This window comes from Eumetopias jubatus, unplaced genomic scaffold, assembly GCF_037043125.1.
Source record: "Eumetopias jubatus isolate StellerSeaLion01/CBP00866 unplaced genomic scaffold, mEumJub1_p1.0 scaffold_2, whole genome shotgun sequence".
In the NCBI taxonomy this organism is placed as follows: Eukaryota; Metazoa; Chordata; class Mammalia; order Carnivora; family Otariidae; genus Eumetopias; species Eumetopias jubatus.
In genome coordinates, this window is record NW_028274808.1 from 49,020,059 (window position 1) to 49,044,661 (window position 24,603).

A 24,603-nucleotide genomic window follows, 5' to 3' on the forward strand; every position below is an offset into this window, starting at 1 on the left:
CAATTCCCAGAGAAAGCAATCAACTCCCCTGGGTGCACGCCTTTCATATGCAAACCAACCAATCCAGAGCTATTGGACTAAACTCTCAACCACTTCCTTTACCTCTCACAGGGCTCTAACATGCTGGGCCACTGTTTCCCTCCTGATCATCGGCCGCCCCCTCCCCGCCCCCCCCCCCCCCCCCCCCCCGGCCTTGGTCATCCCCGACAACTGGGGGCAGCCCCTCTGCCCCAGAGTCCACCAAAATTATTCCAACCAGCAGATCCCAAACCCATATACCCAGACAGAGCCACCAAGCCTGTTCTGTCACTAAAACCACAACAAAGTCTCCTGCCTGGTGCTTCCTCAACTCCCTCTGCTTCCTAAGGGGCCTGGTGCTTCCCTGGTGGCTCCCCCAGCCCACGTGGTGGCGCCCTCCTCTTGGGAACTGTAAATAACCAACTCTTTCCCATTGCAGCCTCACCATACCCAGATAAGAAAACCCACATACTAAAACGGGCCCACTCCTCTAGAAGCAAACGTCATCCCCCAGACATCCTGGAATTCGGAGTTAGAAAACTCACATCCAGGGGCCAGGACTCGGGGGGTGAGGTGTCCCCTGGATGACTTCAGAAACGAAGGAGGTGGCGTGGGGCCTGGAGCCACAGGAAGAGGGCAGGACTGGTCAGCAGGCAGACCCTGGCAAGGAGGCGGACGGCTCAGAGGTACTGAGGTGAGCACGGCTTGGAGAAGAGGGACACAAAGGAAGCAGGACCATGACCCAAGTCCCAGGCGGCGCAGGGCAGGCTCCGGGCTGGCCTTAGCCATCCAGCTCCTCCTTGACAGTGATGCGCAGGGGGCAGATGCGCAAAGGCTCAGGGGGCCCATCCCCCCGCGCGCCCCCCAAGTAGAAGTAGGGCCGCACCTCCCCGAAGTGGGCGTGGAAGGTGTAGAGGTGGCAGTGGCTCTCAGCGTCGTAGAAGGACAGCTCGCCCTCCTCACACTCCAGCTCCACGCGCAGGCGGCGAGGGATAGCCGGGACCAGAGGTGACGTGGCCGGGTCTGAGGTCACGCAGTGGTCCCCGTCCACCCCCTGCGTGCGGCACACGTACCAGAAGCCAGAGCGGGTGTCATGGTAGCAGCTGTGCGAGTGGCCCTCGGCGCCGGCGTCCTGGCGCAGCCGCACCACACCCACCCGCCAGCTCGGCAGCCCCCCCAGGTCCACCTCCCAGGTGTGGGAGCCCTGAGAGAAGACGCGGGAGCCCAGCAGGCAGGGCGCCGAGGAGAAGCGCTCCGGGTTCTCCACCTGCACTCGGTAGCCGTGGTTGGTGACGCTGGTGAGGTCATCGGACACAGAGAGCCAGCCGGCCGCGGTGTTGGGATCAAAGCTGAAGGGCACTGAGAGCAGAGGCGGGAGGTGGGGGGAAATCAGCAAACCTCATGTGCCACCCTTCTGCCATGCCAGTGGTGCCTGCCATCCCCCCAAAGCGACCCACAGCGTCCCACCTGGCCGCAGCGCCCGGAGGGAGCCGTCGGGGCCCGAGGGGCCATGCTACAGGTTGAATCGTGCCCCACCAAAAAGGATGCTCAAGTCCTAACTGTCAGTGCCTTGGAAGGCACGCTTATTTGGGAATGGGGTCACGGTAGACGTGATTAAGATGAGATCAGACAGGAGTTGAGTGGGACCTTAACCCAATATGATTGTTGTCCTTAGCAAACAAAGGAGAAGAGACACAGACACACATGAGGGGAGAAGGCCAGGTGGCGACAGGGGCCGAGATCACAGGGCTACAGCCGGCAGCCAAAGACAGCCGGGAAACGCCAGAAGCCAGCAAGTGGCAAAGAAGGCTCTCCCTATAGGATTCAGAGGGAGCATGGCCCTGCTGACACCTTCATTTTGGACGTCTAGCCTCTGGGACCGTGAGCAAGTAAATCGGTCATTTGAAGGCATCCAATGTGCAGTCCTTTGTTACGGCAGCCACAGGAAACCAATAGAAGCAGGGACCCTGGATGCTCACACAACTCCCATATGATGGAGAGAAACATGTAACATTCCTCTGGGTCACTGACAGCTCTCTCTATAAAATCATGACGTCACTGTCAGCTTGGGTTATACACAAAAATACCACAGACTGAGTGGCTTAAACAACAGAACCGTCTTTCTCATAGTTTTGGAGACCAAAGTCTGAGACTGGAGCACAGCGTGGTTGCGTTTTGGTGACACCCTCTTCCTTGCTCACAGATGGCCACCTTCTTGCTGTGTCCTCACAGGGGGGGAGAGAGGGACAGGAAGCCAGCTCTCTGGTGCTTCTCCTTATCAAGGCACTAATCCCATCATGGGGCTCCATACTCATGACCTCATGTAACCCAATCACCTCCCAAAGGCCCCACCTCCAAATGCCATCACATCGGAGGTTAGGGCTTCAACATATAATATAAGGGGACGCAAACACTCAGTCCTTTCATCACCTATACAATACCGTTCTGAAAAGAGAGGGCAGCCGGTTCCTCTTTCTGCAGAGGTGGCCGAGGGTCAGGACCCAAAGAGGAAGGGGTTCTGCCAGGAGAGCTTTGAGCGGTGGGGCAGTGGGTGGAGAGGGCACCAAGGACCTGTCTGAAAGGGGCTGGAGAAGGCCCTACAGGGTGGGAAGCTGAAAGAAATGAGTCTGGCTGGTTCTCCGCCTCACATGAAGCGCCTCCCCTGCCTGTAACCCCTGGCCGCGCCCCCACACACCAGATTCAACAGATGTGACCATCTTCCGCCAGACGTGGTACTGCAGGGAGTCCAGATATTTGCAGATGTCGATGAGCATGCCGGGCTGGACCGGTTCTGGCTCCATGGTGCAGAAGAGGCTGGAAAAAGAGAATTGGGCCAGGTAGGCAGGGCCAGAGCCAAGCATCCTGGGCCTAACTGGGTCAGCGGGAAACAGGCAACAGGACTCACTCCTGGCCACCCTACCCAAGACAAAGCTGGGATGGGCTCTGATGGGACAGGAGCCAATAGCCACCTAGGCTGCTCACAGCTCCTCAGGATTCAGTATGCAGGGTCAACCTTCCCCAGCTGGGAAAAATATAAACAGGAGGTTCTCAGACATAGGTCCCATCCTTGTGGGCAGAAGTCATACGTATATATCTGCTCATGGGATGTCTGAGGCAGAAGGGACTTTAAGGGTCCTCTAGTCCCAATGTCTGAAGTTATCAGTTTGCTTGAACACCTCCAGTGACAGGAAACTCACTACTTCCCTAAGCATTCTCTTCCATCTTTGTGCAGCTTGGACTGGAATATATAGTTCATCACTGTGAACCCAAAAGCCATCAACACAAACCAGCCTCTCTCAGAGAGGGAGGCTAACCAAGAGACAAGCCTAAATGTTGGGAGGACCCGCTGGGAAATCAAGCCGTGTGCAGGATGACGCATTCTCTCCCCGCACAGTGGATGGTCATTTTCCACACTCAGGAAAACAACACCTCACCACTGCCAATTGAAGTGGGATGACTTGAAAGAGGGCTCTCTCCACCTGGCCAGTCCCCACCACTACCTCTGGGTTCCACCCAGCTGGCTTCATTACCTGCCTGGTCCTGGAGCCACTGCAGTGGGCACCCCCTGTATTTCTGCCTGCTTTTCCCCTCCCCTCCACCAGCCTTGACAACTTACCGGCGTTTTCGGCTTTTGTGTTTCTAAAAGAGAAAAAAAAAAAAAAAAACAGAGACATAAACACAGGGAAGAAAAAAAACCATTAAGTTTCTGACCTCAAAAGGAGTCCTACATCCTATGTTCATGGATCAGAGGACTTAATAATTGTTAAGATGGCAATACTCCCCAAACAGATCTACAGATTCAATAAAATTCCCATCAAAAATTCCAGCTGGCTTCTTTGCAGACACTGACAAGCTGATCCTAAAATCCACATGGAAATTCAAGGGACCCAGAATAGCCAAAACAATCTTGGACAAGAACAAAGTTGGTGGCTCACATTTCCCAATGGCAAAGAGTATTAAAGCAACAGTGGTCAAGACGGTGTGGCACTAACATAAGGACAGACATAGCTCAGTGGGCACTGCAAGTCAAGAAGTAAAGCCTCCTATTTGCTGTCACTCGGTTTTCCACAGGGTGCCAAGGCCATTCGATGGAGAAGGAGTGTCCCCGGTGCTGAGACAACTGGGCATCCACATGCAAAAGAATGAACCTGGATTCTCACCTTGCACCATATACAAAAATTTTAAAAATTAACTCAAAGCCTTAAATGTGGAGCTAAGCCTATAAAACTCGTGACCTCGTGACCTTGATTAGGCTATGGTTTCTTAGATATGACACTAAAAGCACAAACAGGAAATAAAACACAGATAAACTAGAATCCATCACAGTGAAAAGCTTCTGTACTTCAAATGAAGTTACCCAAAAAGCGAACAAATAACCCACAGAATGGGAGAAACTATTTATAAATCACATACCTGATAAAGGTCTAGTATGTAGAATATATAAAAACCCTTATTATTCAACAAGAAAAAGACAAGCAACCCAATTTAAAAAATGGACACAGGGCTGGAACACACAGTTCCCCGAAGATATACAGATGGCCAACAAGTCCCTGAAAAGATGCTCAACAGCATTAGGTGAAGAAATGCAAATTAAAACCACAATGAGATACCATTTCACAGCCCTGCAATGTCCATTAAAAAAAAAAAGGAAAGTAAAAAGGCCCGTGTTGGCAAGGATGTGGAGAAATTAGTCCTCATACACTGCTCATGGGAATATAAACTCTGCGCAGTCGCTTGGAAAACAGTGCAGCAGTTCCTCAGTTAAACTTACTAATTACCATATGATTCAGTAAATCTCCTTAGACACATACTTAAGAGAAAGGAAAAAGTACGTCTACACAAAAACTTGCACATGAATGTTTATAGCGGTGTGATTCATAACAGCTCAGAAATGGAAACAACCGAAACGCCCATCAATTGATGAATGGATACATAAAATGTAGTATATCCCTACAATGGAATATTATTCAGCCATGTCCTGATACATGCTGCGACAGGATATAGTTTCAAAACATGCTGAGTGAAAGGAGCCAGTCACAAAAGGCTGCATCTGATAGGATTCCATTTATGGAAATCATTTATGGAAGTGTCCAGACAAGGCAAATCCTTAGAGGCAGAAAGGAGATTAGCGTTTGCTGAGGGCTGATGGTGGGGGTGGGGAGGGGGAGCAGAGGAGGGCGACAGCTAAAGGGTATGTTTCTGGAGACAAAACGTGCTACAGTTGATTGTGGTGATGGCTGCAGAATTCTGTGAATAGAGTAAAAACCACTGGATTGTACGTTTTAAATATATGAATTATGCAGTATATGAATTATATCTCAATAAAGCTATTATATATATATAAAAAAAGTCACAAAAGCATCCCTGAAAGCACAATGGGTCCTGGCCACTCCCAATTTCCTGAATAGAAACAGCAAGGATTCCAGCTTTTAGAACCCACCAAATGATTTTATCATCAGGGGCATTTTGGAGACAGGAGATACCAGGGTTCAAAGCTTTGTGTGAGGCAGAAAACCCACAAGAGTCCCTAGCCAGGATGTGACACCTGGCCTGAATGGAGGATCTACCTGTCCCTTCTCAATCCACTCTACAAAGCCTCCCCTGTCCAGAGAGTTCGGCTGTTCTCTAAGTAGAGAAGATAGCTCGCTATCCTGACTGATTTCCAAACTAGCTTTCCAGTTACAGACACGTCTCCCTAAGAATCATGGGGCAGGGCGGAGAAGTCTAAGGGGGGGATGAGAAACATAAAAAGAAATAAAGAAAATGAACAAAACATATATTTTTAAAAGAGAGAACAGAGTCATCCTTTTAAGAAAGCAATAGAGAACACCAAAACATATTTAAATTTAAAAATTAAAATAATTATATAATTTTAGAATATTCCATTGTGTCTTCTTTGTAAAATCCTACAAACCCTGTCTAACTACGGAAAAAACATCAGGCTAACCCAGAATGGGATGACACTCTGCAGGCTATCTGGCACTCCTCGGGTCATGAAAAACAAAAAGAATAAGACAGTCACAGAGCAGCAGAGACTGGGGCACAGGACAATTAAATGCGAAGTAGGTCCCCGGACTGGATCCTGGAGCAGGAGGATATTAATGCAAAAAATGGTGGACTCCAAATAAGTCTGGAGTTTAGTTAATTACAACGCACCAAGGTCAGGTTTCTACGGACAAATGCGCCACGAGGTGATATAAAGTGTTAACAATGGGAGGACCTCGGAGGAGGGGTCTACGGGGCACCCAACACTACCTTTGCAACTTTTCTACCTTGTTCAAAAGGTATTCTGCTGTATTAAGGAGTAGAAAGAGAAGAAACGAAAAGAGAGAGAGCAAGAGTACAAGAGACGCAGGGAGAGAGACAAGGAAAGGAGAGAGGCAGAGAGAAGTGAGAAAGCCCTCAGGAACCCTACTCTGCTGAAAATCCCCTTGGCTTCCTGACAAGCAGGGGACCTCCTCCGGGGGCTCCTCCGGGGGCTCCTCCGGCCCAGCACCCCCACCCAGCACCTGCCAGTCTCTTGCTCCCCACTGGCTCCCAGACACCCGCTCCCTGTCCCTGAAGCCAGACGGCGAGCCCCTCACCATGAGAAAAGAAACATCATCCTCCTTCATCTCCACCTGTAGCCGCTCAATCTCATGGGCCAGGGCTTCGGTGTCTTCCGCCAGCCGCTTCATCTTCTCCTCCACCAGACGCTGCTTCTGCCTCGCCTCCTCGGCCATGGTGTCCAGGATGGCTTGCTCCTCCACTCGCAGGAACTCGCGAAGTTTGTCGAACTCCTGCCGGATTCGCCCTTCCAGCCAGGCAGCCTCCACCTACAGCACAGAGCAGAATGGGGCCACGGGGCTCAGGCCCAGAGGGAACTTCTCAGGCATCACCTGGCCTCGGGACTCTCAGGTTTCTAGCAAAGGAGCTCGAAATTTCAACAGAAACCGTGGGTGGAACCCCAACAGGTAAAATACAGATGCAGGTTTATTAGCACAAATTTGTAAGTTTAAAGTCACACAGCATGAGGCTGTCTTGATAAAGTAAGAAAATCAAATCAAATCTGCTTATCAATGAAACCTGTCATCTGTATCTTCCTCAACACACAATATTCTGTATCTTGGTTGGGTATACCATAGCAAGGGAAATCCTGAATGACAGAAATGAACTGTTGCAAATAACGACTTTTAAAAATTATCTGCCTTCCCATCTTAGGACTTCAAGTCTCTCTGATCCAGAGGCTTACAAAAGAGGAGTAGAAAGCACTTATTTTAAAGCTGAATCATTCACAATATGCGTACCCCTAATCATAACTACAAAAAACTTTTAAAAAGTTAGAACAGGGGCACCTGGGTGGCTCAGTCAGTTAAGCACGTGCCTTCGGCTCAGGTCAGGATCCCAGGGTCCTGGGATCGAGTGCCACATCGGGCTTCTTGCTCAGCGGGGAGCCTGCTTCTCCCTCTCCTTCTCCCCACTCATGCTTTCTCACTCATTCTCTGATTCTCTCTCTCTCAAATAAATTTTTAACATTAAAAAAAAAAGTTAAAACAAAACCATAAATGCACTCAAAGAAAAAGCAGAGAAATAGTTCTCATCTTGGAATGAGAAAGACTTTTTGTAATAAAAAGTGAGGGTAATGAAGCCACTCGACAGTTTTAGGCAAAGGAGTGATGCAGTCCAGGTATTTTTCGAAAAGATCAGTCCACTCTGTGGAGATGAATTGCAGAACAAGAGTGGAAGCTGGGGGGCACCTGGGTGGCTCAGTCAGTTAAGCATCTGCCTTCAGCTCAGGTCATGATCCCTGCATGGCAGCTCCCTGCAGAGCAGGGAGCCTGCTTCTCCCTCTGCCTCTCTCTCTCATGAATCAATAAATAAAATCTTAAAAAAAAAAAAAAAGAGTGGAAGCTTGGGGCCCAAGTAGGAGACCAGGTGAGAAACAATGGAGACAGGGCCAAGATGGTGGGTGGCGGGGGAAACAGAGCGTCAGGTGGACAAGATGTATTTTCCATTAGAGAGGCCAGGACTGCTGGTGGAGTGGACCCGAGGAGGAAAAGGGAAAAGAGGAATAACTAAAGAGCCCCAGGTCATCAGTGGCTTGAGCAGCTGGGTAGATGGTTAAGTGCAGCACGTGTTCAAGCTAGTCTGAAACCACAGTGCAGATGGCACAGGTAACTTTTCACGCCCCTCCCACAGCTGCTGGCATGGCCACGCCCAGCTATTTAGAGAGACCACGGCAGTGTCGCCACAACCAGCAACCTGGGACGTGACTATGCTGGACCCTCAGGGTTAAGGAAAGCTGATTCTGGGTCAACACCCACAGTCAGGGCGGGCCCACCCTCGCCTCTCCCCCCGCCAATTCCCCCACTGACCCAGGTATCCCTAATCTCCCCACCCAGCCGGAGCACTCACCTGATTGTGCTTGGCAATGGCCTCGTAGGATCGCCTCATGGCCCAGAAGGCCTTGGCTTTCTCCCGCAGCGCATGCTCCATGTTCCTGCACTTGGCCTGCCATGAGGAACGAGGAGGAGGAACATTAGGGCTGGAGGCCAGGCAGGGGCAAGACATACTCTATTCACAACTGGAGTCCCACTTGGGGGCGGGGGGGAGGGGCTCAGCTCAGCCACATTTACTCAACCCATCTGTCCACACGCTGCACGGCACAGCCCTGACCTTGAATCTAGGTTTTAGCATAAAACTCTCTCAGACACCTTCTAGCCGGCCCCTTTGTTTTATACCTGGTACAGATGGGGAGACAGAGCCGAGGAGTAAATGACCCGTTCCCTCTCAAGCTGGTCACAGTCCAGCAGAGAAGGGCACCCCACTCAGGCCTACAGCTGGTCCAGGCTGTCCATGAACCCCTGAGCTGTTGCCACTCTATAGACAATGTGCTCACAGGCTCTCTTGAGGACGTTCTAAACTGGACTGGCCTGCAGTCAGTAATGAAAAGGTCTGATTACAGGTGATCCAGTTAATCCTATAGGGCCTTATCTAAACTACATGTCTCCCCACATCCCCACCTTATTGCAGTATTCCAATAGTGCATGGGCCATGCAAAATACTTTAATCACTACTTCAATCAAATACTTTCTGTTTAGTAGTCTTGTTTTTTTAAACTTAACCATTATTAACTCTGATCTCCTTGGACTCCTTGAAGAACCATTACCAGTTTGAGGTTGGATTCCTACCTTTTGTATTCAAGGACTATCCATTTCTCTCCATTTTTATCCTTTTCTCTCCTCATTCTGAGAAAGCATACCAAGTTTTTCTTTGGAAAAATAGTAACAATTCTAGTGGCATTAATTATAAATGACTAGCATTTATTGAGCATTTACTATTTGCCAGGGAATGTGTTCATTACTTTACAAATTATGTCACTTAGGTGATGAGGTAAGTTAATAGGATTAGACTCATTTTATAAATTAAAAAAGAAAAAAAGCCAAAAGCACACAAAAGGGAAGTGACTTGCCCAAGAGCACACAGCTAGTGTGTGGCAGCACAAGGATGTGAACCTAGACAGTGGAGGTAGGCAGCCTCTAAGATGGCCGCCCCTGGTGATCCCTCCCTCCTGTGAGATAGAAAAGTCTACTGCTCTAAGATTCCAAGTTTGGGGCTGATTTGTTATGCAGCAATACATAATACAGATCTGTCCTCAAAAGCCTCATCCCCACCTGGACCTGATTCAGATGATGAGATTCAGAAGCGGATGCTGTAATGGGATAAGACATTTGGGGATCTTGGGAGGGGGTGAGTGTATTCTGCATGCTAGGGGGACAGGAACCATTGGGGAACAGAGGGCAGACTGAAAGAGGGGGCCTCTAAAATGGCCCCAGTGGTCCCCACCTCTGGGGACTCATGCCCTGGTAGAATCTGCTCCCCATGGGCTGGACCTGATGACTTGCTTCTAACCAGCAGAATGTGGCCAAAGCAAAGGGATATCGCCTCTGAGATGAGGTGACTAAAAGCCTGTGCACATCCTTTCTCGCCGTCCATTGTTTGCTCAGCTGGATGGAAGCCACCTGCCACGTTGTGATGCAGCCTATGGAGTGGCCCACGGAGCTAGGAAGTAAAGATGGCCTCCAACCGGCAGCCCATGAGGACTGTAATCCCACCAGGGGCCACACAAGTGAGGGAGCTCGAATGGCAACCTTGGCCTACTTGAACTTTCAGATGAGACCACAGCATGGGGAGAGATCTGAAGCAGACATACCCAGCTAAGTCATGCCCAGATTCCTGACCCACAGAAACCACGAAGTAATAGATACTGCTTGTTTTAAACCAGTTTTTGGAGGTAATTTGTTATGCAGCAGTAACTAGGCTGTCTGTCCTGCCCCACAGCCCATTCTTTTAACAGCTGTACTCCAGAAAATGATTTCATTTTCTGCAGGTTTCTTCTTTTCTATTCATTTTGGCCACTTTTATGATCTTCTTGAGAATAGGTAACAGATCTTTTTGTTTTCTGTAGTATAACATCTCTAAGATGCCTCCTCAATAGCAAAATCAAATCAGTATGAATATCCCACAAGGCCAGTGAAATACCATCCTAATGTTCTGTGGCAGAAGATGTTTTGTTACAAAGTCATATAATAAAGTTCAAAACAATTCTGTGATAAGCGTGGATGACAGGAGTGAAGCAACTGCCCACACATGTTACCCAGGGGTGTGCGGGCCCCACAACAACGCAGCCCAGCCCTCTGCCTTCAAACTTGACAGCTACGGAGTTACAGGCGGATGAGGATGGCGGGGGGGGGGATAGTCCCTGTCCTTTCCCAAACTCTTGAAGCACTTGGAAGAGTTCTGGTGTCATTCAGCAAAGACCAATCCCGAAATGACCCTTCTCTGAGGTGTGAGTTGATGAGATCCACTAATGATTCTATTAGTAACAAGCAGTTACTACGGCACATGCGCTATGGCATCATGCACTAAATTAAGCACCTAACAGAGATCATGCTACTTAATTCTTACATTCTTGTGAGGCAGGCACTACACTCCTCTTACACAGAGGAGAAAATAAGGCCCAGAGGAGCTGAGCAACTTGCCAAAATTATAGTTAGACTTTAGCAGAGCCAGGATTTGTATCCAACAATAAAGGCCATGTTCTTAGCCACGCTACACACCCTATCTCATTCAGAAAACGAGTACTGTTTGTCTGCCTGCCATTTATGTTTCTGAAAGTGTCATCTTATTCCTAAACTTGTTGTCAGCTTTCTTTAGTTCTAGAGTAAGTTTATAAGTCTGTCAATACTTTGCCCAATTCCTTCAATAACCTAGCATGTTAATGAATTTCCTCCCATAAATGTCAAACTAAACAACACATTTTAAAAACTAATGGCTATTCCCAAACTGGAAAACCAACCAAATGTCCATCGAGAAATGGCTAAATTATGGTATATTCATATAATGGAAAACTACTTAGCAATACAAAAGGAACTACTGACACACAGTACATGGGCAAGTTTGTGTATATACGTGTGTGTGTGTGTATATGAATTTATAAAAGTTTATATATATAAATATATATACACACATATTTGTATATGTGTTTTCATGTTTATATATGTATATATGCATACACATAAAATTTACATGGATGTAATATACATATATAAATAAGTACATATATAAATTTTGCCAGAAAGAAGCCAGATACAAAAGAGCATATATGGTATCATTCCATTTACGTGAAGCTCAAGAACCGGCAGCACTAATAAGGTGACAGAAATCAGAAGGTGGCTGCCTCCTGGTGGACTGGCTGGGAAGAAGGGAGCTCTCCAAGATGACAGAAATGTTCTATTAGTTCCTTTGATGAGGCAAGTATACGGTGTGTGTAACACTAGAACTCTTCAGACTCAACAGTTAAGATCTATGCATCTTATTGTATATAAATTATACCTCAAAATTTTTAAAGCCTATAAAATGAAAACTTTAGAAGTGTTGGCCTTTTCTTGTCACTTACCAAGAGCGTTCCTTCCTCAATGAAATCCCTTCAATTTCTCTCAAGTTTAATGAGTTGTTTTTTACCTTTCAATCTCTTATTGTTGGCAATTAATTTGCTTTGGCATAAGACATAAATGTGCCTTAAGTAGTTATAAATGGAACACCTCTTACTCACACCCAGGATGTGCCCCCTTTTCAATCTTATCCCCTTCTTCCTATCGGAGGAAACAAAGATCCTAATTTGTACAGCATTTCCCTGCTTTTCTTCATAGTTCTATCACCTATATACGCATCCCTAATCTAAATAATATACTTTAGTTTTGCCTGCTTTTGAACTTTATATTAATGGAGCCATTCTGTACACATTTTGTGTCTTGTTTCCTTTACCCTGACATTAAGGTTTGTAGGATTCAAACACATTATTGTATGTTAAGTTTATCATTCATTGTTGCATTGTATTCCCCTGTATGAACACACCACAATCATTTACCCATTCTGGTGTTCATGGACAGTTGGCTCATTTACAATCTTCAAGTAGTACAAATAGCATGAACCTTCTTATATACATCTCCTGGCGCACATGGACACTTGTCTCTGTGCAAAATATCCCTGGAGGCAGAAATAGGCCACAAATAAGTGAATCTTCAACTTTAGTAGATCATGTCAAGCTGTTTTCCAAAGCAGGTGTACCAGTTTATACCACACAAGTGATGTTAATGAAAAATGTTTCTTAACCATTTGGATCTTTTATCTTTAAATACCTGTTCAAACCTTTTGACCATTTTTCAATGGAGTTGCCTGCCACTTTTCTACTGGTTTGTAGGAATTTATTATAGATGTGCAATATATGTCTTTTCATGGGGTAGATGCGTAATAAGTATGTTCTATTATATATAGTATATGTAATAGAATAGAATATATAATATTCTATTATATATTTCTTAATTTCAATATGGTCAAATTTATCAGTCTTTCCTTTAGAATTAGGGCTCCTTGGTTTTGTTTTAAAAATACCTCCTCCCTTCCCAAACTGCTAAAATAAAAAACCCTCCATATCTTGGGGTCACAAAGATAATCTATATTTTGTTCTCAGCTTTACGGCTTTCCTTCATTTAGGTCCAATGTGGATAACCTGGAGTTTATCCTGTGAATGGTGTGACCCGGGAACTCGCTGCCTCAGAACCATTATTTAAGAGTACTAGCATTCCCCACTGATGTACAGGCCACCTCTACCACACATCAAACACAGATGTTTCCAGTTCTCTAGTCTGTTCCCCTGGCCCACCTGTCTGTCTTCTGCCAACATTACACAGCCTTAATTTTGAAAGCTGTAAAATATTAAGAGCTAAATGTCTCCTAAGATTGTTTGGCAATCTTTGGCTCTCTGAGTTTTCTTTTTTTCAGGATTTTATTTATTTATTAGAGAGAGAGAGAGCGCACGCGCGCACAAGCAGGGGAAGGGGCAGGCAGAGAGAGAAGCAGACTCCCCACTGAGCAGGGAGCCTGATGCGGGACTCATCCCATCTAACTGAGCCACCCAGGAGCCCGGCTCTGAGTTTTCATACAAATATTGGAATCAGCTTGCCAAATTCCACAAAATATCATGTTGGAATTTTGATTAGCATAGTACTGACTGTACAGATCAGTTTACTGACATCTTTAAATAATGAGTCTTCTAATCTATGAACATGGTATATTTTGCCACTTAGTCTTTGATGTCTCTCAGTGAAATTATGTATTTTTCCCTGCCAGATTTCTGCAGTTGCATTTATTGTTAGATACCTAATTTTTATACTATTTTAAATGTTTTTTTATATTTGCTGATACACAGAGATACGATTGATTTTAATGTTGATTTTGCAACCAGTATTCTTCTAAACTAATTTATATTCATAATTTATCTGTAGCATCTTTTTATTTTCTCTGCAACAGAAATTTCTATGCAGATAGATGCAATCGTATTATCTGCACATCATGCCAGTGTAGTTTCCCTCTTTCCTAATCTTATACCTTTTACTTACGATTCCTGATTTACTTTATCAGCTAGGATCTCCAGCACAAAACTGAATACAACTGGTCATAATGTGCATTCCTTTTTCTTGATCCCAATGAGAAAATTTTCAATATTTCACCATTAAATATGGTATCCACTCTAAGTTTTTCAGTAGATAATCCTTACTCAGATTAATGAAGTTCCTTCCCTTCCTGGTTTGCTAATTTTTTAAATCACGAAAGTATACTGAACTTCAACAAATTGATTTTTCTCATCTATTGTCATAATCCTATTTAAGTGGCACAGAACTGGGTTATTTTCTTAGCTATCTGACAATTGTCATTTAACTGGAATATTTAACGTAATTACCTGATGCATTTGCATTTAAACCTACCACCTTGTTCTGTGTTATTTGTCCCACTTGTTCAGTGTTTCCTTCTCTTCCCCTTTTCTGGGATTTACGATGCATGTTTTATTCCACTTTTTCCCTTTCCACGTATTTAGTGGTGAATCTAGGAAATACCGCACGTGAAAAGTATGTGAATCTCAACAATATACTTTTCATGTTTGCTTTAGATATTCTGATCTTAACACTAAACATACTTGTATCATGGACAGACCATTCAGGGACTGCATGTAGCCCAAAGAGCACGCTGAATGAGCAGAAGCTGCAGGTTGACTAGAGGGGGCTTTGCCATGAAGCCCGGTCAGGACGAATACAGGTCATCACAGCCCTGGATGGAGCTAAATGGCCCATGACAGGTGTGGAGCATCTCCCAGACCCCAAGCCCAAAACAGCAAATGAGCTCTGATTTTAGTTTCAAATTACGACACTCAGGATTACTTATTTATAAACATGAAACACAGGAAGTTTTTATTTACACTAAAGAATTTAGAATGTGATTATACAGTCTACATCGTTTATTTAAAAATTACAATTTGAGGGACGCCTGGGTGGCTCAGTTGTTAAGCGTCTGCCTTCAGCTCAGGTCCTGGTTCTATGATCCTGGGCTTGAGCCCCGCATCGGGCTCCCTGCTTGGAGGGTAGTCTGCTTCTCCCTCTCCCACTCCCCCTGCTTGTGTTCCCTCTCTCACTGTGTCTCTCTCTGTCAAATAAATAAAATCTTTAAAAATAAATAAATAAATAAAATAAAAATTACAATTTGATCCCTTAAGCAACAAGTTTCAAGAGTATATTTAATACTCTAAGGATTTCACAAAATGGTTTTGCCCCAAACATCCATTAACAGAGGTGCTATGTGGTATAACAAAATGGGAAGGGCACAGGTAAGAGAAAGAATAAATATTATTTCCCAAGATTGTCAAGCATCCCTCAGGTACCTATCAAAGGCTAGAATCATGTCTGTAGCCAGGGCTGTCCAGTCCAAGCCAGGTTTTCTGTCTTCCAAGGCCCTGTGTACACTGTTGCTTCTGACTAATTCCTGTCTGCACCCCCCAACTATCTCAACGTACCCTTGAAGACTCAGCTCAGGCTCCCTTCACTTCCTCCAGAGAGCCATTCTGATCTCCCCAGTAGAGTTCAGGTACATCCTGTGGGCTCTCATAGCTCCCAGATACACCTCTATCGTCCCACTTACTACCCTGGATAATCAATCGCTTCACTCTCCTGGAACGGCTGCAGGCTCCAAGAAAGGGCACGTCTTCTGGCCCAGCACAATGGTGCTCAATAAACCTCCGCAGAAGGAAAGGAAAGGACGCTTGCCCTGCAAGGGGAGAAAGTGTCCTATCCATGCATATCCCCAGGGCTCAGCACAAAGTGGATGCTCAACTACCTACCTGCCCAGTCAAGGAGTCCATCGAACACCTATGTTCTTTCCACTACACCACACTGCCTCCTGGATTGAAAGTCGAGAGACCTGATTTTTACCCTTGTCTTTGTCACTAACCACCGGTGAGAACTTTGGCAAAAGCTCACTCTCTCACTGGCAGTCAGGCTCCACACCTTAAAAATGAAGGCATGAAAGCTTCTGCAGACTCTCAAACTTCACTGTAAAAATGAAGACTGCAGTTGTCTGTCCATGCTTACCTAGACCATCACCAGGGTTTCTAGGCATTTGCCTGTACTCGTTTTTTCCCATCTAATTCAAACATTTGTTTTCAGGCAGACTGACAAAGCAGCGAAGAGCTCTGGCACCTGGCCCCCAAGTTCAAATCCCTGCTCCTCTGTTTTGTAGCAGATGATTCTGAGCTAATTCCTTCTCTTCTCTGCACCAGTTTCCTCATGAGGGCAAGAGGGATGAGACTGCCTAGCTCGCAGGATTGCTAAGAGGTTCCCACTAGCCAATCTATGTAAGGTGCTTCCAAGAGCACACCAGGCCTGTGTTGGCTCTCACTACTATTAGGTGCCACTTAGTGGTGGGTAATTTAACTCTCCTACTGGCCATTCTCCAGGTTTCTTAAAAGGATAGCATAAATGCATCCAAGACAACTTCATCTCATCCATTATCCCTTTCTTATCCAACCACAACCCAGTCTCCCATTCTTCCTTTCCCCGTGGTGTTTCAGTCCTCCTCATGAAGCAGGTGTCCACCACAGTGCCTAGTGTGGGGGTCCGGTAACTCAGGAGCCTCAGTAAGCAGTGCTCAGTAAGCCCCCACCCCTGGGCACATGCCTTACCAAGCAGGCAGTAAAATGTCCATTTAACTTGGACCTGGTAGTACCTGGTCCATAAGGGGGGATCCAACTGGGAATGCATAGTTAGGAAAAGGGGGGAAAGGGGAGACTTAAGGAAAACATGGAACATTCCTAGGTAAGATTTGGCCAGACTGATTCTAAGAACCCCAGAAGGGGAATGGATTGGGGCTGGTGCAGGAGGAGGCTGGAGGGCAGAGAATGACTCTCATGTGAGTCCCAAGGGATGGGTAAGAAAGGGGTCTGGACAAGGCAGTTCGAGGCCTGGGACTTGGCAGGAGTTCGGGCAGGCTTGCCCTGATGAGGCAAGGCAGAGCAAACGCCAGACGGGGAGTCGGGAAATCTGAGTTCTAATCCTAGACGTACCCTTGCCGTTCCCTGCCAATGCCAGGAGTTGCTGCATTCCTCCAAGTTTCTGTTTTCTCCCCAGTAAAATAGAACCATCTCCTCACAGTACCCCATGGCTCTGGGCCTGTGTTTGGGGACCTGCAAGTTTTCTACAAGAGTTTTCCATTAGTGTTTTCATTCAATAACCTAAAAAAACAAACAAACAAACCTAAGGTAAACCTTTTCCAAGTTGCCTTATAAACAGTGTGGACACACGCTTTCAGTTCCTACAACTTCAGTACCAGCATTTGTATTTGTTAACAACTAATTTGACACCAAACTATACTACTTTCATTGTCTTGGCCTAATAATGATAGAACGGAAGTACACTTAATTTGTGAAGGAGTGAAGAATGTGCTAGATCTAAATGAAGGCCAACTGTATCCCAGGAAAAGTTTCGGATCTGCAAAGAGGAAAATTTAGACTGGCAAATCAAGGAACCACATAGAAGAAGGTAAAAGAGTATGCTTGCTGCCCCTCACTTAGCGAACTCCTTCTAGGCCTTCAGGTCTCTGTGAAATCACTCCCACCGGACAAGAGCAGGCTCCTTGTTACAGCCATCTGTCACTTCCTATACTGTCCCTCACAGGAATGTCAGTCGATTATTATTAAATTTTGCCTATCTGGCTCCAAGAAGCCAAGGGGCCAGGACTCCTCTGTCCTCTACTGAACATACTGTGCCTAGCACATAGTAGGGACCCACACGGTAGGAGAGTGGGCCTCATCCAATACACTCAAACCTCTTAAATACCCACACATAACCCGCTGTCCTCACAACTCCCAGGACAGAGGGCCAGCAGGGAAAGTATTACCTGGGGACCAAAGAAGTTTCTCTCAAAGTCCATGACCAGAGTAGGGGCCCAACAAGGTTCCAGGTGAACTCTATATAGGACCTGCTCTGTGACTTTGGACAAGTTACTTAACCTGAGACCCAGTGTCGCTGTCTGTAAAATGGGGAGAATACTACCTACCTGTGGCAAGCTGAATAAAGATGTCCATATCTTAGAACTTAGAAGCTGTGAATGTATTATTTATATGACAAAGAGGACTTTATAGATGTGATTAAATTATGGGTTTTAAGATGGATGATTATCCTGGATTATCTCGATGCGCTCAATGTAATCAAAGGGTCCTTATAAGAAAGAGGAAGTTAGTAGAGTCAGAGAAGGCAATGTGATAACAGAAGCAGAAGTTGGAATGATGTGCTTTAAAGATGGAGGAAGGGGCCTCTAAAAGCTGGACAAGGCAAGGAAATAAATTCTCTCCTAGTCTCCAAAAGGCACGTCGCCCTGCCAACACTTTTATTTTAGGACTTCTGACCTCCAGAACTGTGAGAAAATACATGTGTGCTGTGTTAAATTGCCATGTTTGTGGCAATTTATTACAACAGCGATAGGAAACTAATACACAACCTCACAGGGGTTTTGTGAGGATTAAATTTATTGACGTGTAAACACGCCAAGATCCCCTGGCACACAGCAAGTGCTCCAAAAGCGTTGGCTGGTATGATTTACTCTTTTTGTCGAATTCCTCACATGGTTGCCAAAGTGATCTAAGCACTCATCTCACCACAAAGTCCCTATTTAAAAGCTTTCAGAGCTCCCCACGGCACACGACAGCTGCCCCTTCAGCCCCTTCTCACCTCTCCGGCCCTCCCACACTGCTCCACGCCCAGTCAGCCAGCACGACAACTTGTCTATTTACTGTCTGACTTCCCTTGCTACGCTGTGAGCGCCACAGGGTGAGGGCTCTGTCTTACCTTTGCGGCCTCAGCGCCCCTCACGGGTTCCAGAACAGAACACAACACAACACAAGTCCTTGATACACAGCTGTCTAACACGCTGAATGAGTTCCATCCTGCGTCAGGCTGAGCACACTTGGCTTGCATTCTCCTCCGATCTTTCCGGACTAGACTCCCTACCTCCACATTGCCCTGGGTGCTTATCAATCTGACTGCATCATCCCTCTGTGTAAAACCCTCCTACTGCTCCCTACCATCTTTAAGATAAAGGCCAAGCCTCAAGCCTCATGGCTTCTTCTGCATTCCCAACCTTATTTTAACTCTTCTGAAATTCTCTTAGTGCCTAGAAAGTCAGGCCTCCCAGCTTCTGGACCCTTATGTATGCTGCTGCCTCTGGCCGAAATACCCTCCCTCGCTCTCTTCACCTGGCTGACACCTCCTCATCCCTCGGGTCTCTGCTTGAAGCTCCTTGAAGGTATGAATTGCTGTTTATCTCATGCCTTGCAGTCCCCCTGGGACCGAGCAGTACAAGGCATCTGCTGAAGGAACAGGAAGTTGTCACTAGACCCTATGTGCTTCCTGGCACTTGACTCACTAATCTTGAATCCTGGATTAACCCGGACCTAGGGGTTCTGCCTTAGTGCTCCTGGCCTTGACTCCTGCCCATCTTCCTGATCTGTACCTGTGACAGCCCCATGGTGATGAGTCATGACCTGATCCATGGTGCCCCCCCCTACCTCGACCCCAGTCCCCAGAATGCACTTACTTTAGCTGTCCCACATCAGGACCTGGCACTTCTGCCAGTGGGAATGGGGAAAAGCATTGTTGTGGACCACTGTTAAACAAATAAGGCAACAGGAGTTATAGGGTTATCCCCTTGGTAAGCTACTGCAGTATTCAAACATGCATACTGAAGACATTCCCCTTCACCTGAACTCTGTTTAAATGTGTATAAAATTCTAACCAACTTTCAGTATTTCTTAAGAAAGGTCTTAAGACAAACAAAACAAAAACAGTGTCTGGAGACCAGGCATTAGGGGTTCTCACAGTGCCTCCTTTTCAATACACTCAGCTTCCTACCAGTGGGTCTGACCCATGTGTTAGTAGGTGAGGAAATAAATTAGTGTTTCACACCCTCTGCAAATTTTAAATAAAACCATAAATAAAAAAAAAATAACAGAAAATGCCAGAGTACAACAGACATTTTCACAGAACTTTTGTTTCAAGTGATACAATACATAAGGGTGTTCCGGATCACAACGGAAAAAATAGGGACTAAGGTCAAAACATGAGCTTACTACGGGCTAAGGTCAAAAATTCTGAGAACTCCTAAGTTGGCTAATCCTTATTTTCTGATCACTTTTCCTTCTTATACCAAAGTATTCTCCGTGTATTTTCCATTCACTTTATTTACAGCCACAGGAACTCTAGGCATTGGGGTGCTGAGATCCAGAATAAACCAGCCAGCCAATGCCAAAAGCCTCTCCACTCCTACCCAACACATAGGGCCAGCTCGGGGAAATATGTGACCCCTTTTGGGAGACTTTAAGGCCAGGTCTTGGACTCCCACACCCAAACTTGAGTGTGCCAAGCTCCAAGATTCTTGGGCGTTACCCACACCTGTCCTTCTCAACCGGGCCCGTGCCACACCCTGCTGGCAAAGAGGGTGCCCTGGCCTCAGCCCTTCAGAAGTGGGTGGGGCCGTCTTGGGAGCATCGTGTAACCTCAGTTCCCACACTTCTGTTTACAATCCCTCTTCACCCATCCCAGGCCCCCTGGGCCGACCCCTCTGTAGGTTAGCCGAGTCAGAGCGCTGGGGGTCCTGGCCGCAGGACCAGGCGGGGGCCTGGGCACACAGCTCTGGCAGGCTGCAGTGGCGGGAGCCGCTAGGGGCCAGGGGTGCTGAGTTACAGTCCGGACCCGGCCGCCACGTGCGCGCTCGGCCACCTCCCGCACGCTGCCGCTCTTACCCGAAAGTCGTGGGCAGTGTCTTTCACTGGCTGCACGCGGTGCCCCTGGTGCCGGGGATCGGCCTGGCACGAGCAGCACAGCAGCTCCTTATCGTCGAGGCAGAAGAGGCTGAACTGGCCGCGGTGCGGGCGGCAGAGGCGCGGGGAGCGGTGGCCCGCCCAGCGCGCGCCCTCGGCTTCCTCACGCAGCAGCTTCTCCACCAGGTTGTTGAGGGTGTGGTTGGTGCGCAGGTCTGCGAGGGCCGCGCGGTCCTTGCACACTGGGCAGGTGGGCGCCACCTGCACCTCCCAGCAGCGGGTCACGCACCCGCGGCAGAAGTTGTGGCCGCAGCGCAGAGTCACGGCGTCGCGGAAGGGGTCGTAGCAGACGGCACAGAGCAGCTCCTCCTTGAAGGAGCGGGAAGGCCCGGGGGACGCGGCGGGACCTAGCTCCATCGCCCCGGCCGCCGGATCCCAAACCTGCAACTTTCGCTCCCGCCCCTCCCACCCGCCTGGAGGCTCCGGGACCCCGCGGTGAGCGGCGCCCGGCCCCTTCCGTTCGGGAGCGCTGAGCGACAGCAGCGCCGCCCAATCGCGAGGGGCGCGCTCTGGCGGCTCCGCCCCAGTTCCGATTGGCGCAGGAAACCCCGGAAGAGCGGGGAGGACCCTGCCCTCTGCGGTCCCCGCCGGTCCTCACTGGTCCTCGCCGGTCCTCTGCGGTCTGGTCCGGTTTAGGGAGAAGGAAATTCCCCAGTTGTGCCGGTGGGCTTCCGTGTCACGGGAAACCTATTTCCGATTTGAAATGCGAAAGGAAGTTCAGGAGCCTCTTGCTCAGCCACTCCCTGGAAATTTCTGGTCCGTGAGGCTGGAAAAGAGCGAGCGCTCCACTTCCTGGTTCCGAAGTAGGGGCAAAGATCTGCCCCCCCACCCTTGCTTTCGTTGTTCACTTAGTTTGGCCAGTCTTAATCCTGTGCCCTGGAGTAAAGAGGAAACAGGTGAGAGAAGCGGGTAGTGGGAACACCTCTAAAAAGACCCGTCTGTCCCGTGGTTGCATAAGTGGGAGGGTCACAATTTTTCAAACTCTATTTCCTAATGAGTAAAATGGTGATCGTATCCCTTGTCTACGTGAGATGTGAGGATTAAAATTAAATAAATATGGAAAGTACTCATTACATCAGGCAGGCCCCCGTTAAAACAAAAAGAGTAAGGATTGTTTTGAAGTGAGCTATGGGAAGTAGAATCCAGGCTGAATTCCTACCTGCTATAGCAGGCCTGACTCTCTTCCCAACTCCCCATTCCTGCCTCAGTTTGATCACTTTACAGCCTTCAGATGTAGGATTCCATTCCCCTGACACACGTCCATTTTCCCGGCTTCTGTTGGAAGACAGTTCTCCATGTGTCATTTTTCTGTATTTGAGCAGAGGCACTGACTGCCTTTTTTGGGATATCTTCAAGAATGTATCTGTGGTGAATAGCCTTGGACAACAAATATCTCCCTCCAGGCAAAGATCTGGCCGACTTAATCTCCGTTATGAGAGATTGTTTCCCTGAGCTTCTAATTGCTCTTCTATAAGGCAGCCTGCCATGGCCCTCATCACAGAGGATTCTGGGAATCAGGGCTCAGAAAAGTGGCCCAAATGATAATTCTCGGACTATTGTTACCAACATTAGTAATAAGCTGCTCTTTGTCTCTGGGATCCAGGACTCTCACCTACCAGCATTCTTGAACCTGTTACAGGCTAACTTGTTAATTTGCAAAAAGCCCAAAATCTCAGTCGTTTTATAGTTCTTGACAGTTGTCTTCCAAACTTTTCCTCAGAGTAGCCTGTTTCCCACAATGCCAAGGGGATGAACACCACCAGTTACTGCCTTCTGCAGTGTTTCTTATGCATGGTTCATGGTCCTCCTGCATTACCTGGGGAGCTTTCTAAAAGCAGATTCCTGGGCCCACTTTGATCTACTTGCCTCTCTGAGAGAAAGGCCCAGGTATTTGCATTTTCACGGACTCTCCAGGGATTCCCAGGCACACTAAATCTTGAGGCCCACTGTTCTAGATCAGATCTGGAGTTAACAGTTAACTGATTCAAAAGTTAACCTGAGGCAGTCTCTGAAAAGGCCACAAGATGGGGCTAATAACCCTACACTCCAGGCACCTCCCTGAAAATCTTGTTTTCTAGTTTCCTTTTCTCTCACTATGTTCTCTTATCTGTGTGTCCCAGTGCTCTGTCAGGCTATCTGTTTTGCTATCTGTGTATTTCATACTGTTCTTACAGGCTTTTCCCTGTTTGTTTTGTCATTGTTTTTCTCAGACTCTGAGTGGGGCCACAAATCAAAACGGGGGTGAAGAATAGAAATTAAATAGATCTTATTTTCTTTAAGCAGAATACAGAAGTTAGCGTTCAACCAATAAAGTTCTCCAGGTTTGGGCGCCTGGGTGGCTCAGTTGGTTAAGCGACTGCCTTCGGCTCAGGTCATGATCCTGGAGTCCCGGGACCGAGTCCCGCATCGGGCTCCCTGCTCAGCAGGGAGTCTGCTTCTCCCTCTGACCCTCTTCCCTCTCGTGCTCTCTCTCTCTCATTCTCTCTCTCTCTCAAATAAATAAATAAAATCTTTAAAAAAAAAAAAGTTCTCCAGGTTTTCGGGAAATCCGGAAAGGACTTGGTTCTATTCCAAGGCCCACCACTAGCCAGAGGCATGACCCAGGGCACTTTTCTGACTTCCTTTTCCTCAACCATAAAAGGAAAGATCCAACTAAATGCTCCAAGTTCTCAGCAGCAGCTCAGACACTCCGAACTTTCTTATGCTTTGCATAATTTCAGTAAAGAGGGTGACTAATACTTACCCAGAGACCAGAAAAGAGAAATCTTGGTGACTATAAACAATTTGTCACCAACTTCTGTATCTGCTTTCAACAGAAAGAACTTTTCCAGAGGACCTTGAAGTTCAGGCTCTCTGTTACACCTACTGAACTAATGTGAAAGTCTACTGGCAGTTCTTGCTGTCTCTCACGTGCCCCATCCCAGACCCCAGGCATTCTTGCCAAGCACTGCCACTTTCCAAATCCCTGCTATACCCATGAAGGTGTATGTAAGGGATGACGACTATTTTTCAAATGTTGTGGTAGAGAAAAAATTCCTAGGTGCAGAAAGATGGGTGAATTTTTTTTTCTTTTCTTTTTAGATCAGTAAACTAGAAAGTGACTCCTGCAAATAAAAGGCAGAGATTAGATTAACAAGATTAGATTTTAAAAAGAAAAGACCTAACTGTATGCTGCCTAAAAGGAACCCAGTTTAAATATAAGCATACAAATAAATAAAAAGGATAGAAAAAGATATGCTAACAGGAGTCAAAGCTGGGGTAGTTCTGTTAATATATGAAAAGCAGATTTCATATCAAAGACTGATAAAGGGATAATATTCTATAGGATGGCTGCTGAGTCCCAACAGTTGCAGAGCTGGCAGTTGCAAGAGCAACTTCCAGAAATAGGTAACCAGAGATGCAAACATGATTGAGCTTATTCAACAGAAATACCATGGAAGTCTTTAAAGAGATCACTATAGTCCGATGCTTGATGTGGGACATAGAGATGACTGGGGCCTTCTCTGAAGCCTGAACCATGGGGAAAAAAGGAGGGTAGGGGCTCTGATTTAGTTTGAACAATGCGGGGAGAACTTCTGTAAGAAGTAGTGTTAATGTAACTGGTTATGGATAAACCTAAGGTAGTAAATTGCCTGCCTCTGGGTCAGATTTGGTTGAAGACTTCTTTTATTTGATCCACATGTTTTTTTCCCCCTCTGTATAATACATAATTTATGATCTTCTAAACTTCAACTTTTATTTTTTGTTTTTGTTTCAAGTTTTTATTTAAATTCCCATTAACATAGAGTGTAATATTATTTTTAGGGGTAGAATTTACTAAATTCATCACTTACATATAACACCCA

At 46.8% G+C, this 24,603-nt stretch overlaps 1 protein-coding gene across 1 annotated transcript; it reads right to left on the minus strand.

Annotated features, from left to right (window-relative positions):
• Window positions 1-192: 192 nt before the first annotated feature.
• On the minus strand, window positions 193-21,181 carry TRIM35 (tripartite motif containing 35). The gene is made up of 6 exons (XM_028114384.2): window positions 20,681-21,181; window positions 8,413-8,508; window positions 6,603-6,833; window positions 3,635-3,657; window positions 2,714-2,832; window positions 193-1,377 (listed from the first exon to the last, which is right to left on the minus strand). Exons 1-6 carry the CDS (start codon window positions 21,113-21,115, stop codon window positions 800-802), a joined length of 1,482 nt encoding a protein of 493 aa, XP_027970185.1. The 5' UTR covers window positions 21,116-21,181; the 3' UTR covers window positions 193-799.
• Window positions 21,182-24,603: the final 3,422 nt, after the last annotated feature.